This window comes from Panicum virgatum, chromosome 1N (genome assembly GCF_016808335.1).
Source record: "Panicum virgatum strain AP13 chromosome 1N, P.virgatum_v5, whole genome shotgun sequence".
NCBI lineage: Eukaryota > Viridiplantae > Streptophyta > Magnoliopsida > Poales > Poaceae > Panicum > Panicum virgatum.
In genome coordinates, this window is record NC_053145.1 from 59,611,787 (window position 1) to 59,626,649 (window position 14,863).

Here is a 14,863-nt window from a genome sequence, read left to right on the forward strand (position 1 = left end):
ACTAGGGCAGGATCAGGCAATCTGGGCCATCTTATCAAAAGGTTTTGGCGGCCCAAAAATTTCATGGGCCTCAATGGGATACTTCAAGTGGGCCGGATTCTTCGGCGTCGGTGCTCTGTGTGTGACTTTCGCGTAGTGGTGATCCCCCCGTGTCGGCGTGTCCTGCCCGCCGCCGCCGGCACGTCGCCGTCGTCGGCCACACGGACCGTCACTCCGGCGTGGGTTCAAAGAACAAAGACGCCGGCCTCCGCGTCACGCTACATTCGCTTGTTCCTCAGTCGCTCCGTGGCGGCGCCTCGCCATCGCTCGGTGCCCCGCTGCCAGGCGAGTAGGACGACGCAACCGCCACCACCGACCAATCTTCGTACGGGACGCGCACGCACCAGGAGGCCCGAACCGAACTGCCAGGAACGAAACGAACTCCGACAAAAGAGGAGCCCCGCCTGCCCCCGTGAGCACCCGAGACTCCTCCTCCTCCTCCTCCTCCGACGCGCTCGCATCGTGTGGTAACCGGGCCTAACCGCGCGCCGCGTACGCAGCGAGGCCAGAGAAACGCCGCGCCGCGCCGCCCCGAGCGATCTCTTGTCTTGTCGAGGCAATGGGGCCGCCGCCGGCGGGCCTGCCGCCGCTGCCGCCGCAGCTGGGGACGCTGCGGTCGACGCTGGACCAGCGCGCGGCGAGGGAGCCGCTGCTCGGGTTCGACTGGGGCGTCCCCACTGGTGGAGGTGGCGGCGGGGAGTACGCGGCGTGGGGGGTGGATGACGGGGCCGCGAGGGGCGTCGCGGGCCGGCTGCGGGTGGCGGCCGGGGCGGTGCGCGAGGCGGCCGCGGAGATGTGGGCGTTCGCGCGCAAGGACCCGCGGAAGCCCGTGTTCGCGGCGAAGGTGGCCGTGGCGCTCGCGCTCATCACGCTGCTCGTCTTCCTCCGCGAGCCCAGCGACATCGCCAGCCACTCTGTCTGGGCCATACTCACCGTCGTCGTCGTCTTCGAGTTCAGCATCGGTACGTTACCCGCTTGCTCTCTGTTGTCCCAAACCATCGTCGTTGTCGCCGTCAATTTAAGAATCTCGGCGCATGTCTGTGGGCCATATCGAATTCCCTAAATGAAGAAAGAGAGGGAAATGTGTTGCTGGGATCATGGACGACATTAACACGATCATGCATTGTATGATCATGAATAACAAGATCATGCCATGTATGATCACAAAACCTTGCTGATTCACGTCCTGACCAATGGAATGACACCTAGAATCATGAATAACTGGATAAGGCTGAGATCATGGACGACATTAACAAGATCATGCCAACAGGAAGAGGAAAAAACACGGAAATACAGTCATCGATATCATTTTTTCCAGATAACCATTATTGTAGGTTTTGTAACCAATGTTTGATGGAAAACTAAATTCTGCTAAGACATTATGCAAGTTTGTTTTGTTCTTATCAGACGGACCGTACAGTCATAATATGAACAATAACAAGTTTATTTATTTATTTTTACCAGCGGCCTGCATCATAGCACATGTTTAATCGTTAATAACTGGGTTTTCAATGTTAAACAGGTGCGACTTTGAGCAAAGGGCTAAATAGGGGATTGGGCACTCTTGTTGCAGGAGGCCTTGCTTTGGCAGTCGCTGAGTTGGCGGCACCGATAGGAAAATACGACGCGGTTATCCTCATCGTAAGCACTTTCGTCGTTGGTAAGTATGGAAAATTGCTAAAACCGTTCTTCAATATAGTATATATTATGATATTCGAGCGTGGCTAATTCAAAATTTTCTCTTTTTTATATTTTCGATCGCTAGGATTCTTTGCCAGCTTAATAAAACTGCACCCGAAGATGAAACCATATGAGTATGGGCTTCGCGTGTTCCTGCTGACCTTCTGCTATGTTACGGTGTCTGGATACAACACAGGGGAATTCACTGCCACAGCTATAAGTAGATTTGTGCTGATCGCTATTGGTGCTGCTGTCAGTCTCACCATCAACATAGGCATACACCCAATCTGGGCTGGAGAGGATCTGCACAAGTTGGTGGCGAAGACTTTTTCTGGCGTGGCAAAATCTTTAGAAGGTACGATCATCTAACCTTCATGGACAGTTCAAGCCCCTTTTCAAAAAGTAAAAACGTAAAGATACAATTAAGTCCTTGTATCGAAGTTCACTTTTGTTCTTCATTCTAGGATGTGTTGATGGATATCTGAGCTGCATGGAATATGAAAGGATTCCATCAAAGATACTCACGTATCAAGCATCTGATGATCCTCTCTATAGTGGGTACAGGGCAGCTGTCGAAGCATCAGTACAGGAGGAAGCTTTGGTCAGTTCTCTCTCCGAATGCATTCCTTCTAGGATTTATCTATCGATTTTTTAACAATAACAAGCGTGAGGTCTTCTGCTTGCAGTTAGGATTTGCTATATGGGAGCCACCTCATGGACCTTACAAGATGATGAAATATCCATGGAAGAACTACACCAAAGTTGGTGGTGCGTTGAGGCATTGCTCATTTGCAGTCATGGCATTGCATGGCTGCATACTTTCAGAGATTCAGGTTTGTGCATCATATCAAGCAACAAATAATCTATTGAAAATACGGATTTCACTGCTGAGTTTCTCTTCCAAATTTCAGGCACCACCAGAGAGTAGAAAGGTTTTTTGTGCAGAGCTTCATAGAGTGGCGAAGAAGGTGCTAAAGTGCTGCGAGAACTTGGGCAGAGAGTCAAGACGATGACGAAACTGAGCTCTCCAAACATTCTTTCAGAAGTGCACTTGGCAGCTGAAGAGCTGCAAAAGAAGATCGACGAGAAGTCTTACCTTCTCGTCAACACAGAAAGATGGGAAGTGATTCTGCGGCATGATGGAACTTCGCAAATCCAAGACAGTTCTAATGCTGCCGACAATGAAAACAAAGATGAACCACCTGAGCACAACGCTGTCAATATAGGTTCAGTGCACAAATCAACCAGCTTCTCTTCAAACCCGTTCCTCAGCAGAGCTGATTCTTCAAATCCATTCCTGAGCAGAGCCCATTCTTCAAATCCATTCCTCAGCAGAGTCGATTCTTCAAACCCATTCCTTGCCAGAAACGATTCAGGTTCACTTAAGCCGCAATCATCTTGGCCTGCACGACAATCATTCCATTCCAGCTTGCCTTTTGAAGGCGTGGAATCAAGAACATATGAGAGCGCAAGTGCCTTGTCGTTGGCCACATTTGCTTCACTCCTCATTGAGTTTGTTGCCCGGCTCCAGAACCTTGTTGATGCATTTGAAGAGTTGAGCGACAAGGCCAACTTCAAGGACCCTGTGGAGGAACCTGCTGCAATCAGCAGAGAGCGTTGTGGTTTTTTACTTAGGATACGCAAATTTTTACGATTATAGGGGTGATTCGGGTGACAGATCTACCAAGTTTTATGCAAGGTGAATGGACTGATAGCCAGATGTGTACACTAACCACTTTAGATAGTAAATGTTCATAATGCCTATAAAATCCCCCTGTAGAGGAGACAGTACATACATAAAATACACACAGTATATACATATTATACACAAGTATTACAACAACATACGGTGGGACTAATGACAGTTCCCTGGAGGATGTAGTGTACATAACAGCATTCTAATGGTGTCCACTATACATCAGACAGATTTATTGTGAGCCGAGCCGTGCCCATCAGAGGAAGAAGGGAAAACCCTTTTGTGTTTGTGGCTTGGTGCAGTCTGAATTTGTCCAGCCAATCTGCCTCCGTTGATTGTCATACACAACTAACTTGCCACGCAGTGAAACATCTACATCGAAAACAGGAAGGGATCATCCAGGTTTGACAATATCAGCAGTTCCAACTTCCAATAAATAGTGGGACTTATCAAAATGGGCAACCAAAAAAATTCAAGTGTTAAAGCAGGAAGGTCATCTATACCTCCGACTATTATAGTTGACCCGTGATTGATTTCTGTTCCATTGAGAAGCCCGAAACAGACATTTCCTTTATCCTGGAAAAGGTCCACCAAGAAGGGAACATACACATAAATATTAGCACAGAATCAATTTTAAACATATGAATAGAAATATAGATGATAAAAGGCTTAACAGTAAAATAGGATCAATGCAAAGAAACTTACACTGATGATCAAGAAATCCTCGGGAGAAATAGTGAATGTTTTAGACATGAAAAGCCATTTTTTGCCAAAATGAAGGCTCAAAGGCTTGAAGAACTGCTTGACATCTTCCAGATACCTGAACAAAATATATTAAGGGCAAGTAGGATCTCTGATGAAGCCTGCTGAGTGCTGATTCGTATCTGAAGTGATGATCTACTGTAGTTCCATTATCTTACCTCACAGGAAAATCAGCTTTCCAGCATAAGGGCAATGTCCGATCTGAGTTATCTTGAACAAAACCTGGGGAGGCATATTTGATCTGCGAATTTAGAAGAAAAAGAAAGTAAAGCAATTTTGCATACTCATCCCATCCCTATAAAAAATTGCGAACAATACTCACAGCTGCAATGAGATTTTCGTATATTTCATTTGGGAGGTATGTGTACGAGCTACCACTGTCAAAAATCACTTGAACTGAGTTTCCTGCCTTCTCACGCACACTAAGCTGCTGATCTCCATATTTTACATTGTTGGCCTCTGTGTGATATAAGTTACTGAAAATTTGGAAAAAAAAATCATGAAAAGAGTATTGGATGAACTTTTATATGATGTTTTAGGATAGTTGCAACATTTCGGGTAAAAATATATGATGAAAAAGGAGACGATGATGGCAAAGTTACATTTTCAAAGGAACATGACAAGACTTACTCTGGGCCACTTCGAATAGAAGTCCATGTCATTCCCCATCTAGGTGCATAATCATCACCCAGAAACATATAACCTCCACCACCTTGCTCTCTAGTGATACAATGACCAAAAATGTTGGAAATAATGCCGTGGCTAGCTAGCTGACTGGGAAGGCTTATTGCTGCGCTGCTAAGTCCAAGGATCCCATCAGTCTTCGCTGGTGAAGACAGAAGCTGGCCTTGCTGATCATATGCACACCTAGGTTCCCAACACAGCAAAAGTTTAACAATCTTACATCAATTTTTTTCCTGACGCACCATACATATAGAAGAGAGATGCTTCTGAAAGATCTGAACATACCCAAAGACAAAATCGAGCTTTTCCCTTCCACCATTGGTTGCGATCAGATGCATATCATCCCTTGCAAGGACACCCATTGAAGAGCTTTGGTCTGCATATTCAATTTCATAGTCACATTGCTTGCAGGTCTCACAGTAGTTCTGTTCTCCTTGCAACTCTTGGCATAACGAATCCCTGGGAGGGACTATCTTTTCTTTTGTTGGCTTGTATAAAGGATGAGGTCCCTGAAATTATCAAACAAATTCTCAGAGAGACAGAGAGCATACATGGACTAGAGCAAGAGTAGAACTAAGTAGTGAATGGAGATCCTACAGAAGCTTAGGAAAAGCTTGTTATCACAATTAGAATGGAATAGCTGGTTTTTGATTGCATACTTTCGCGCAGTTTGTACATGGTGCATCACACTGGATCCATGTCAAGTCACTTCCAGTATCAACATCAAGAAAGTACGGTCTTGGCGGATTGCCGACAAAGATAGATGTATAATACTGGCTGCAGTTTTCGTGAGATAGTATTAGCTTCAACAGAACAAGAATGAAGAATGGCATGCCAGATGTTAGCATCCCTTACATTGCCCAAAGAGACATAAACATAAAGAACTGTCCATCCAGAGTACCGAGTGTGTAGGCTAAAATGCATGAACAATGAATATTGATTAGTGCTGGAGGCCAGGATACTCTGACCTTAATAGCTGTCAAGAACACCAAAGGTTTTCCTTCTTTGATGGATACTCTCATCGAGAGATCAAAAACCCACGAATAGCAAAACTAAGACGATTCCGGACCTATAAGATGGATACCCATAAACACATGAACAGCTAAACTAGTAAGACAATACCAGAACCACTAAGAAACCAAAAGACTTGTAATTTTACAACAATAGTTGCACTTCCGAACCTCCATTTTGGTGCTTACTAATAAACAAGTAAATATAGCAACATGTATACCCAGTTTGGTCAAATAAATATTGAGTGGGATCCATTCGTTCACTGGTAGCGAAATTTCCCCCAAATCAGGTATCAAAGCTAGCATCCTTCTCAAACCTAAGCTAATGAGCAAATGATTTCCTACCGACCCAAATCGCGAAGGATCAAACAATCAGATCGAATGCCGGCGGAATTGTACGCGTACCCATCGGGGAATACATTGCCCTTGATCGGGAGCAAAGCCTTGTTGTTGCTCCCCGCCGTAACCGCCTTCCCGACCTCCATCTTGTTGGCCGCCTTCCTCCCGCCGTCGTCGACCCTCTTGGCGGCGAGCTTGACGTCCCCGAACTCCCGCAGCGCGCGGCCCTGGCGCGCCTTGGGGTAGAGCGGCAGCAGGAAGGACCTGGTCTCGTTCCGCTCCTTGTGCGCCTCCTCCTGCTCCATGCCGAGGAACTGCACGGCCACGTCCGAGTAGAAGCAGTAGTAGGCCGCCACCGCGAGCGCGCCCAGCACGAGCAACATCGCGGCCACCCGCCGCGGCGAGAGCGCCCGCCTGGACCGCCTCCTGCCCCCCGCCCCCACCGGGTACCCCATCGCCGGCTCCTGCGGCGGGGGCGGCGCGCCGGGGTCGTCGCTGTAGGTGAAGGCCGTGATGGTCTTGCCCTTGGAGGGCTGGTCCGGGGGCGGGAGCGAGATGATGACCACCCCGTGGAGCTGCGGCTGGTGCTCCCCCGCCGGCGGTGGCGGGGGCGGGGGCGGAGGCGGCGCCATCTCCGGCGAGATCCCCGCGGCGCCCTCCGGGGAGAAGGCGGGGCGGGGCGGGGTCAGAGGAGGCGGCGGGGGCGAGCCATCGGAGGCGAGAGGCAGAGTGAAGAGGGCGGAAACCGGGGGCAAGGGGGACTCGGGAGAAAGGACACTACTTCCGCTGCCGTTTGAGTCCCTGACGCGCGGGCCCGACCCTACACGTCAGTGAGGAGGGAGCACTACAGACGAATCCCGTCCCGGGTGAGGGGCTGTGGGCCCGGGTTGGTGGTGGTTTTGGAGCGCGGACAGCGGACTGACTTGGAGCTCCCAGAGCGGTGATTGGCTCATTGACTCTTGACCTCGTCTCGACGCAGGGGTAGAACCGGGATTCTCGACGAGCTGCTTGTTGGCCACGCGGATATGGCTTCCTACGCTTGAAAACCACCTTTGCGAGAGAATTCCATGGAGCAGCGGTATCATTTGGCCCTGTTTATTTATTGGTTCCTGACCCTGGTTCTTCTTCTTCCCGGCACAACGCAAGCGCAATGGTGAGGTAGCTTCGCATAGTGTGAAGCCGTGTCACTGTGTCAGCCATTGAAGTGGCGCGATCCGCAATCCCATGGGGTCCCTCAATCCCAATTTGAGGGACTTCCTAAAATTGGACATCTGATTCCACGGCAATGGATTGCATCAATATTAGGCTTTGGCCGTTAGTTACCTGCTACCTGCGAAACGAACCAAGTGGCGATCATGTCCAGGGAAAACAATCTTCGCCTTCCTCGCCAGTCGCCACGGAGGTCTCCAGTCGTCGGTTTTTTTTATTTTTTTATTTTTATTTTCGTTTTTACAAAAATAAATTTTCGTTTTCAAAATTTACAGAAATATACCTCGGCCGCCCCGCTGCCGGGTGGCCGGGACCTGATCGCCCCGCTGCGGGGCGGCAGGGGCTTTTCTGCAAAAATTGTACGAAAATTTTTGCAGAAAAACCCCTGGAGGACCGGTCGCCCGACAGCGGGGCGGCCGGCCCCCGCGGCCGCCCGGCAGCAGGGCGGCCGCCTCCCCCGCCTATATAAGGGGTTGGCTGCCCCCCACCTCCTCATTTGCCTCACTAAAAATCCAGAAAAAAAAAGAAAAGAGAGGGAGGGAGGGAGAGGAGAGGTGAGGGAGAGGCAAAGCGGCGAAGCACTGTCGGATTTTCAAGCCGGCGACTGCAGGTAACCAAAATTTTCTACACTTTACAAATAGATTATGTTATAATTATTTTTTGTTGACATAGTAGATTAGCAATCAGTTTAATTATTGTTAGGAGTGATTAGTGGTACATTAGTAATTATTTTAATTAATATTAGTAGTGATTAGTGTTAGATTAAAGATTTAGATTCGGTTATGTATGGATATGTATTTGAACCAGATGGTACCATGTAACAATATAATTTTATTATGTATGTATGTGTAGTTGAACCAGATGGTAGCATGTAATAATATAATTTCGTTATGTATGGACATATAGTGTTGTACGATGGTACTATTTAATTTAGATGTGTGTGATTGTATTGCATTGTTTTGATCTTACATGATAGGTATGACCAGGGTTACTTCTGCGTTGCTGGACCCAACAATAGACTCGGGTCACCGGTCCTTTCTTGCTGTGGTTCAGCACCAACAACTCAGCGTGCTGCGTCCACGTCCACCTGCAGAGTTGATTCTTGTAGACCCACGATGGCTGCCTAGGTGATATGTCGTCTATTTTCTGTTTTCGTCCGTTATACATTTCATTATATAATATACTAACATTTGTGCACTATATGATGCAGGCTGAGCGAGGCATGTCTTCTTACTGTGGCTCGTCTTGCTGAGAGTGCCTTGATGAAGCTAGACAGGTCTCTACTTTCAGCTCTCGTTGACAGATGGAGACTTGAGACACACACATTCCATCTCCCCTGTGGGGAGATGGCACCGACCCTGCAGGACATTGCGATGCTGCTTGGCCTTCCTATCACCGGGGACGCTGTCGGCCCCCGCGTGGTACCTTCTACGTGGCTGGAGGACCTTGTGCAATGTTTTGCAGGTGTTGCCACCACGATTGATCCTGAAGACTTCAATGAGCACCCACAGTCGAAAAGCCCTTCGAAGTCATGGCTCCTACAGTTCCAGGTACAACTTCCTACAAAACGATGTGTTGATGCATTTTATAGCTTTGAAATACCTCATGTGTTTCTTATTATCAATGTTCGTACTTTATTACAGCCGGACCTGTTGGCAGCCGATGCTGATGACTACAGCGTGACTAGATCACTCGAGGCATACCTGTTGTGGTTGTTTGAGTACATTATGTTCAACAACTCACACGGCCACTGTGTGGATAGGGTGCTTGTGTCCTACGCACAGGAGATCGCCGATGCAGATGAGGATGTCATACCCTTATATAGTTGGGGTTTAGCGGTTCTTGCATGCACATATCGTGGACTCTGCAAGGCATCACGGCAGAATGATAGCAATGTTGTCCTAACGGGGTGCCCAATTCTACTATAGCTTTGGTCTTACGAGAGGATTGCTATCGGTCGTCCCATGATTGACCAGTCACCATACAAGCCGGATATGTACGGTGACACGGAGAACGACAGGCCTACCATGGGGACTCTCTGGTACTCTCGACAGGTATGGACCCGATAAAAAAGTTTGTATTCTATGCATACTATGGTCATACATTGTTCCCCTCAATACATTAGTTATGGACACATAATTTTTATTTTTGCAAAAAATATGGGCACATGTACAGACCCGGCGGTTTTATCCTGAGTTTGTTGCGGCATTTAATCGATTGACCCCAGAAGATATTGTGTGGAAGCCATACAGACCTTCGGCTATAGGCACACGTGCACCGCTTGGGATATCTTCGGTTTGTACACAGGACCAGGGGCTATGGATGACTACTGCAGCTTTGGTGTACGACGTTGCAGTTGAGACCCACTGCCTGGACAGAGTCATGAGGCAGTTTGGTCAACGACAGTCTTTCCCTGTGCGTTCAGCGTTGGATCGTGTTCAGCGCCACGATCATAGGTAACAAAAACGTATAAGTCCCCATGTACTAATAACGTGTCATTAATTTCTATTTAACGTGCAGTTTGTCAAGGTCTGCACATCCTTTCTCCACCATGTGGGTTACTAGGTTACAACCGTGGGTGGCTGCGTGGGATAATACAGACGAACAGTTGGCTGAGGACACCGGTCCACACACTGAAGCTTCATTTAGGGCGTACCTGACCTGGTACGTGTAACACCCCTGTGTTAATCGTCTCGCTAATCACGAGTTAACTCGCTAATCGTGGGCTCAAATTCGTCGTTAACGCTAATCGCGTTCGCGTAGTAAACATCTAATTAGCCGTGTTCGATCTCGTTTTTGTCCTTGATCTGAGCTCCAAATCAACTTTCGCCCAAAACGAAAGTTGTAGATCTTCTTTTTCTCTACAACTTTTATTTTGGCCAAATTTCAAGTTTCTATATGAAAATTTGAGTTTTAACTGGTCAAACTCGGGCAAAAATCATTTAAACGAAGAAACAGTGTCTTCACTGTGCAGCTCGCCGGCCATACCGGCAACTGTGCTCGTCGGCGCTCCTCCACGCGTCGGCCGTCGACGATCCTCGCCCGCCGCGCTTCGCGTCCTTATCCGGTCGCGGTGCCGTCTCCGGTTTCGCTTCGCCCTTCTCCTTCCTCGCGTTCGCGTCGCGCAGACACGAGCTCGAGCTCGCCGCCGTCCGTGCCGCCGGCCAACCCTCGCCACTCCGCTTCGATTCCGCGCACCCAGAGCCGCGCGACCTCACCCCGAAATCACTCCACCCTTTCCCGACCTCGGTCGACCCCATCCCGAGCCGAATCAAGCCCGCAGACCACGGCCGCCATTGATGTTCTTCGCTGAGCTCCGCCCCTCTCCATCGACGACCCTCTTCCGGCTCTTCTCCGCCTAAATCGAGCCCACGGTGAGCTCAATCGCGGCCTCCTCCTACTCCCCGACTTATTCCCCACCCGAATCGGCGCCGCCGCCGTCGATTCGCCGCCGCGCCGCCGCGGAACGCGCCGCCCGCCGCCCGCACGCGCCGTCAGCCGCCCCTGTGCCTCCCCGTGCGCCGCCTCCGCGCGCCCTAGAGCCGCCCGGGCTCCCCGGAGCTCGAGCCGCCCGCCCCCACCGCCGGCCGCCCCGGTCCAGGCCGGAACGCGGCCGCCGCCGCGCGCCCTGCCCCGGCGCCGCCGCAGGCCGCCGCGCCCCGCCCTGCGCCGCCCTAAGCCGCGCGCCTGCCCCACTGCCCTGCTCTGGCCGTGGGCGGGCAATACCGCGCCGCCGGCGAGCCGCGGGCGGCTTAGACCGCCGCCGCCGCCGCCCCGTTGGCCGCCGAGCCGGCCCAGAGCGGCACGGGCGAAGCAGGGGAGGGGGAAGGCAGCTGGGCCGGCGCCCACTGCCATGTGGGGCCCGGCTGTCAGCGCCCCCCTTTTTACCTTTTATATATTTTTTTTCATTTCTATTCTATTTTCGGCTGAAAGTTCCTAATTGCATATAAATTCACAGAAAAATGAGAAAAATGCCAAACAAATTTTGTTAGGTTTCTAAAATCATGATCTTCAGAGGAAAAATACCTAATCATGCATTTTATCACTTTTTCTCTGATGAAAATTCAACTTGTGTTTAACCTAGTTTATTTTGTACCACTTATTATATAGCTCTAAAAATTATGAAAAATTTGCAGTGGCTCACTCTTAGTATGTGTAATCCACTGTAAAAATTTCAGGTGCTAGTGGTGTACACTTTTGGGTAGATCTATTTATGTTCTTTTTCCTGGCTAGGGTTAGTTAATTGCTTTGATAGCAGTAGCTTATGTTGGAAAATTTTGTGAGGCATGCCTACTGCTTTCACGTTGATCCGGTTAAATTTTGTTGCTAGGTCAGGTATGCAAGTTAGGGTTTTTGTTTATAGTTTGCCTAACCACGCACTTTTCTTTATAGAAAGGTTGTTAGTAGTTGTTTTTAGAAGGAAACACTTCAGGCTAAAATGTTTTAACTTTTTGAATCGCATCTGCAGCACTCATGCTTTGCACCATATCCTAATTGATGCATGACATATTTTTATTCGTGTAGACGCCACGACCGACGCTGTCCACGAGCTAGTTGCTGAGCCGGTCCAGGAGCCACGAGCAGGAGAGCAGCAGGAGGTCGTCGTTGAGCACGCTCCAGCAGACTTTGTTAACCCCGCTGACCTGCAAGGCAAGCCCCGGAGCATAACCCTAATTTAAAATTATTCAATGTTTATTTAAGTAGTGTGCATTTATGTTCTAGGAGTTGAATGGAACCATAGTATGCATGTTTTCCCTAGGTACCGTGGACCTATACTAGTATGCAGGTGTCGATAGAAATGCTTTGCTAAATAGGATTTCGGTAGAAGTCGAGTGATTGCTGTCACTCGCGAGTTTAGGATCTTGATCCCTTACCTTTGGCTTGAAAATGCGTTGATGAGTAAAAGAATTGGAGACCGGGCGGGAATGAGTTGGTTTAGGTGAGAAAATGAACTCCCGCCTGTGTCGATTGAGGACCGTACCGTTGTTGGCCCTGATGACCGAGTTTGAACAGTACTAACCACATACCGGAAGTAGGAGGTAGTCGAAACCGGTAAGCTGTGTACCACATTACAGCGGTGATTTGAATTCCGCCATGCTACGCTGGGCGTGGGAGTTGGCGGGTGTTGGATAGGATGCCGCCTCCGGGTTCTCCGGGAGTTCACCGCGAGGGGCCCATCACCTGGGTTTTAGCAGGCGTAGTTCAGATGCCGTGGTAATGTGGAAACAGTTGACGCGCATGGCCCGGCGGGGCTCACATGTGTCGTGTGAGTTAGGTCCACCTTGCAAGGTTAAATCGGATCGATTCGCCGTCTCTCTCGGTTAAGAGAACCTTGGTCACTGCGTCACATCGTAGTAAGAAGTGAAATAAGTTGTGAACGGTAGCTATGGTATGTTGTATCTGTTGTTCTAAAAGATAATCTGTTCCACCATGTGTGTTTTAGATGAATAGGCGAACTTAGTAATACTTGGTATACTAAATGGAGCTAAAATATTGAAAGTAAGGATTCACTTCTAGCAGCTTTTCAGCAAAAGAACTTCAGAGCCAAAAAGCTTTGCATGTCTAGTTAGTGGGCTAAGTATACCCAGAGTCGGGTAAGCCTTGCTGAGTATTAGTATACTCAGGGTTGTTGTTGTAACCCTTCTGAGCAGGTTGTGTCCCGGCGGACTTCGAGGAGATCTGTGCGTCCTGGATTGGACAGCCACTCCCTCCAGGTTGGACCGTCGAGTGGGCCCCGTCTTCCCCGTGAAGATTGGGCAGGTTGGCGTCACATCGGTGGGCAGGATGTGGAGCTCACCTTTTATCGTCGTCGTAGCTATCGTATTGTATTTCGAACTCAGTTTTAAACTTCCGCTGTGTGTTTGAACTCTGTTGTTTGTATTTAAACCTTTTATGTAAAACCTGTGTTGTAAATTAATTTGTAGATTTCTGTTGCTGGTAACACCTGTGCTCGTCTTCGTACGGGTCTAAGTGCAATTGTGATCCTGGAATACAGTAGTTTAATCGAGATTTTACCCGACAGCCTGTCAGGTTACACCGTTTTAAGTGCACAATAACTTGATTAAGTATTAAGATGATGGTTAGTGCATTTAAGCCGGTTTAATTTGGACGGTGCTGCTACAGTACGAACCTAAGACTCATTGCCGCTTGACGTATGTTGACATGCATCTACAGCCGCATGTTGCGACTTCGCAGGATGGCTATGCACGACACAGGGATGAGGCACTAGCTGGGGCGGTGAGTAAATATTGACGGCATTTTCAATCTTTTAAGATTTGTGGACTAAGTTTTCTTGGTTGCAGTTCGAAATGTGTAAGTTGCTTGAATTAGATTGCTCACTGAATGTAATGAGGATTCATGGCGGGTCTACGATGAGCATGCCGGCGCAACTCGAGGCCTGTACCACTCAACGTGATAGAGCCTGAGGCATTCTTCAGGTCTTTGGTACACGGACGGAGTACGAGGATTCCTACGGATCATCGCAAGCGTCCACGTCGGTTTCTTGTGGTGTCGCAGTGCAGCAGCCTCCCCCCATACCACCCACAGTACGAAGGTATGGTGTGATATTTACCGATCCGTATATTTGTAAGCAATATTTAAGTACGACTCCACACAGGGTACGGGTACCCCGGTTCTCAGCCCTATGAAGGGTCAGGTGCCTCGCAAGGGGCTCCGTTTCAAGGAACCCAGTTTACCTCTATGACAACAGCTGCATGGACTTTAGGTAATTATGTGGTGCATAATTTTATTTGCTTATGTTTTATGGTCGAAGGCTTATACGTTACTATTTACACTCAGGATGACAACAGTTCACCGGAGCGGGGCCTTCTTCGTATCACCCTATGCCGCCACCAGGAGGATATCAATGAGTTTATTCTTATCCACCACTACCACCTCTAACACAGGGTACGTACAATCATTTGTACGGAATTGCATTCACCTATTTAACATTGCTTTAAAAAAAGTTTTTTGTGATCCGTAGGGCGGTCTCAAGACAACGACGAGGTCTCATTCGACAACTTTACGCGGTTGTTTGCTACGCCTGCCCAGGACGATGATCCCAGCTTGCATACACCTCTGGCTCAGTTACGCCGTCCTGCCAGAGACGTGAGGTCACCGAACTGTCATAGCTACCCTACAGATCACGTACACGCACAACGTAAGAGAGGTCGGCACGGTAGGAGTGGTTAGTAGTTGCCACTTGTTTCTCTATTGTTATTATGAACTTGTCGTCTTGGTGTAGTCGTTGATCTTCTAAATGCATGAGACTGCGCTGATTAGTTCGAATTATGAGTTCAGAATGCTGCAAGTACGGGAACCGCCATTGTTTACAAACCAAATGTATATTTTTTATTGTCTTTTATACGAATAGTATTACGACAAACCGAGAATTTTTTTCTGAATTTTTGGTGAAGCAAATGAGGGTCAGCGGTATCTGGGAGGC

At 48.8% G+C, this 14,863-nt stretch overlaps 1 protein-coding gene and 1 pseudogene across 1 annotated transcript; one reads left to right on the forward strand and one right to left on the reverse strand.

Moving 5' to 3' along the window:
• Positions 1–598: 598 nt before the first annotated feature.
• Positions 599–3,668, forward strand: LOC120657122 (annotated as a pseudogene).
• LOC120657123 (aspartyl protease APCB1-like) lies at positions 3,442–6,955 on the reverse strand. Its single transcript, XM_039935379.1, has 9 exons — positions 6,277–6,955; positions 5,521–5,638; positions 5,147–5,370; positions 4,808–5,044; positions 4,500–4,653; positions 4,336–4,418; positions 4,121–4,235; positions 3,919–3,991; positions 3,442–3,787 (listed from the first exon to the last, which is right to left on the reverse strand). The coding sequence occupies exons 1-9, from the start codon at positions 6,840–6,842 to the stop codon at positions 3,672–3,674; spliced, it is 1,686 nt and encodes a 561-aa protein (XP_039791313.1). The 5' UTR covers positions 6,843–6,955; the 3' UTR covers positions 3,442–3,671.
• Positions 6,956–14,863: the final 7,908 nt, after the last annotated feature.

Coding starts and splice junctions, on each gene's coding strand:
- LOC120657123 (XM_039935379.1), bottom strand. CDS start 6,842: ATGGCGCCGCCTCCGCCCCCGCCCCCGCCACCGCCGGCGGGGGAGCAC. Junction 4,654..4,807: donor TCTATTCGAAGTGGCCCAGA/GTAAGTCTTGTC, acceptor CCAAATTTTCAG/TAACTTATATCACACAGAGG. Junction 4,419..4,499: donor ACGAAAATCTCATTGCAGCT/GTGAGTATTGTT, acceptor CTAAATTCGCAG/ATCAAATATGCCTCCCCAGG.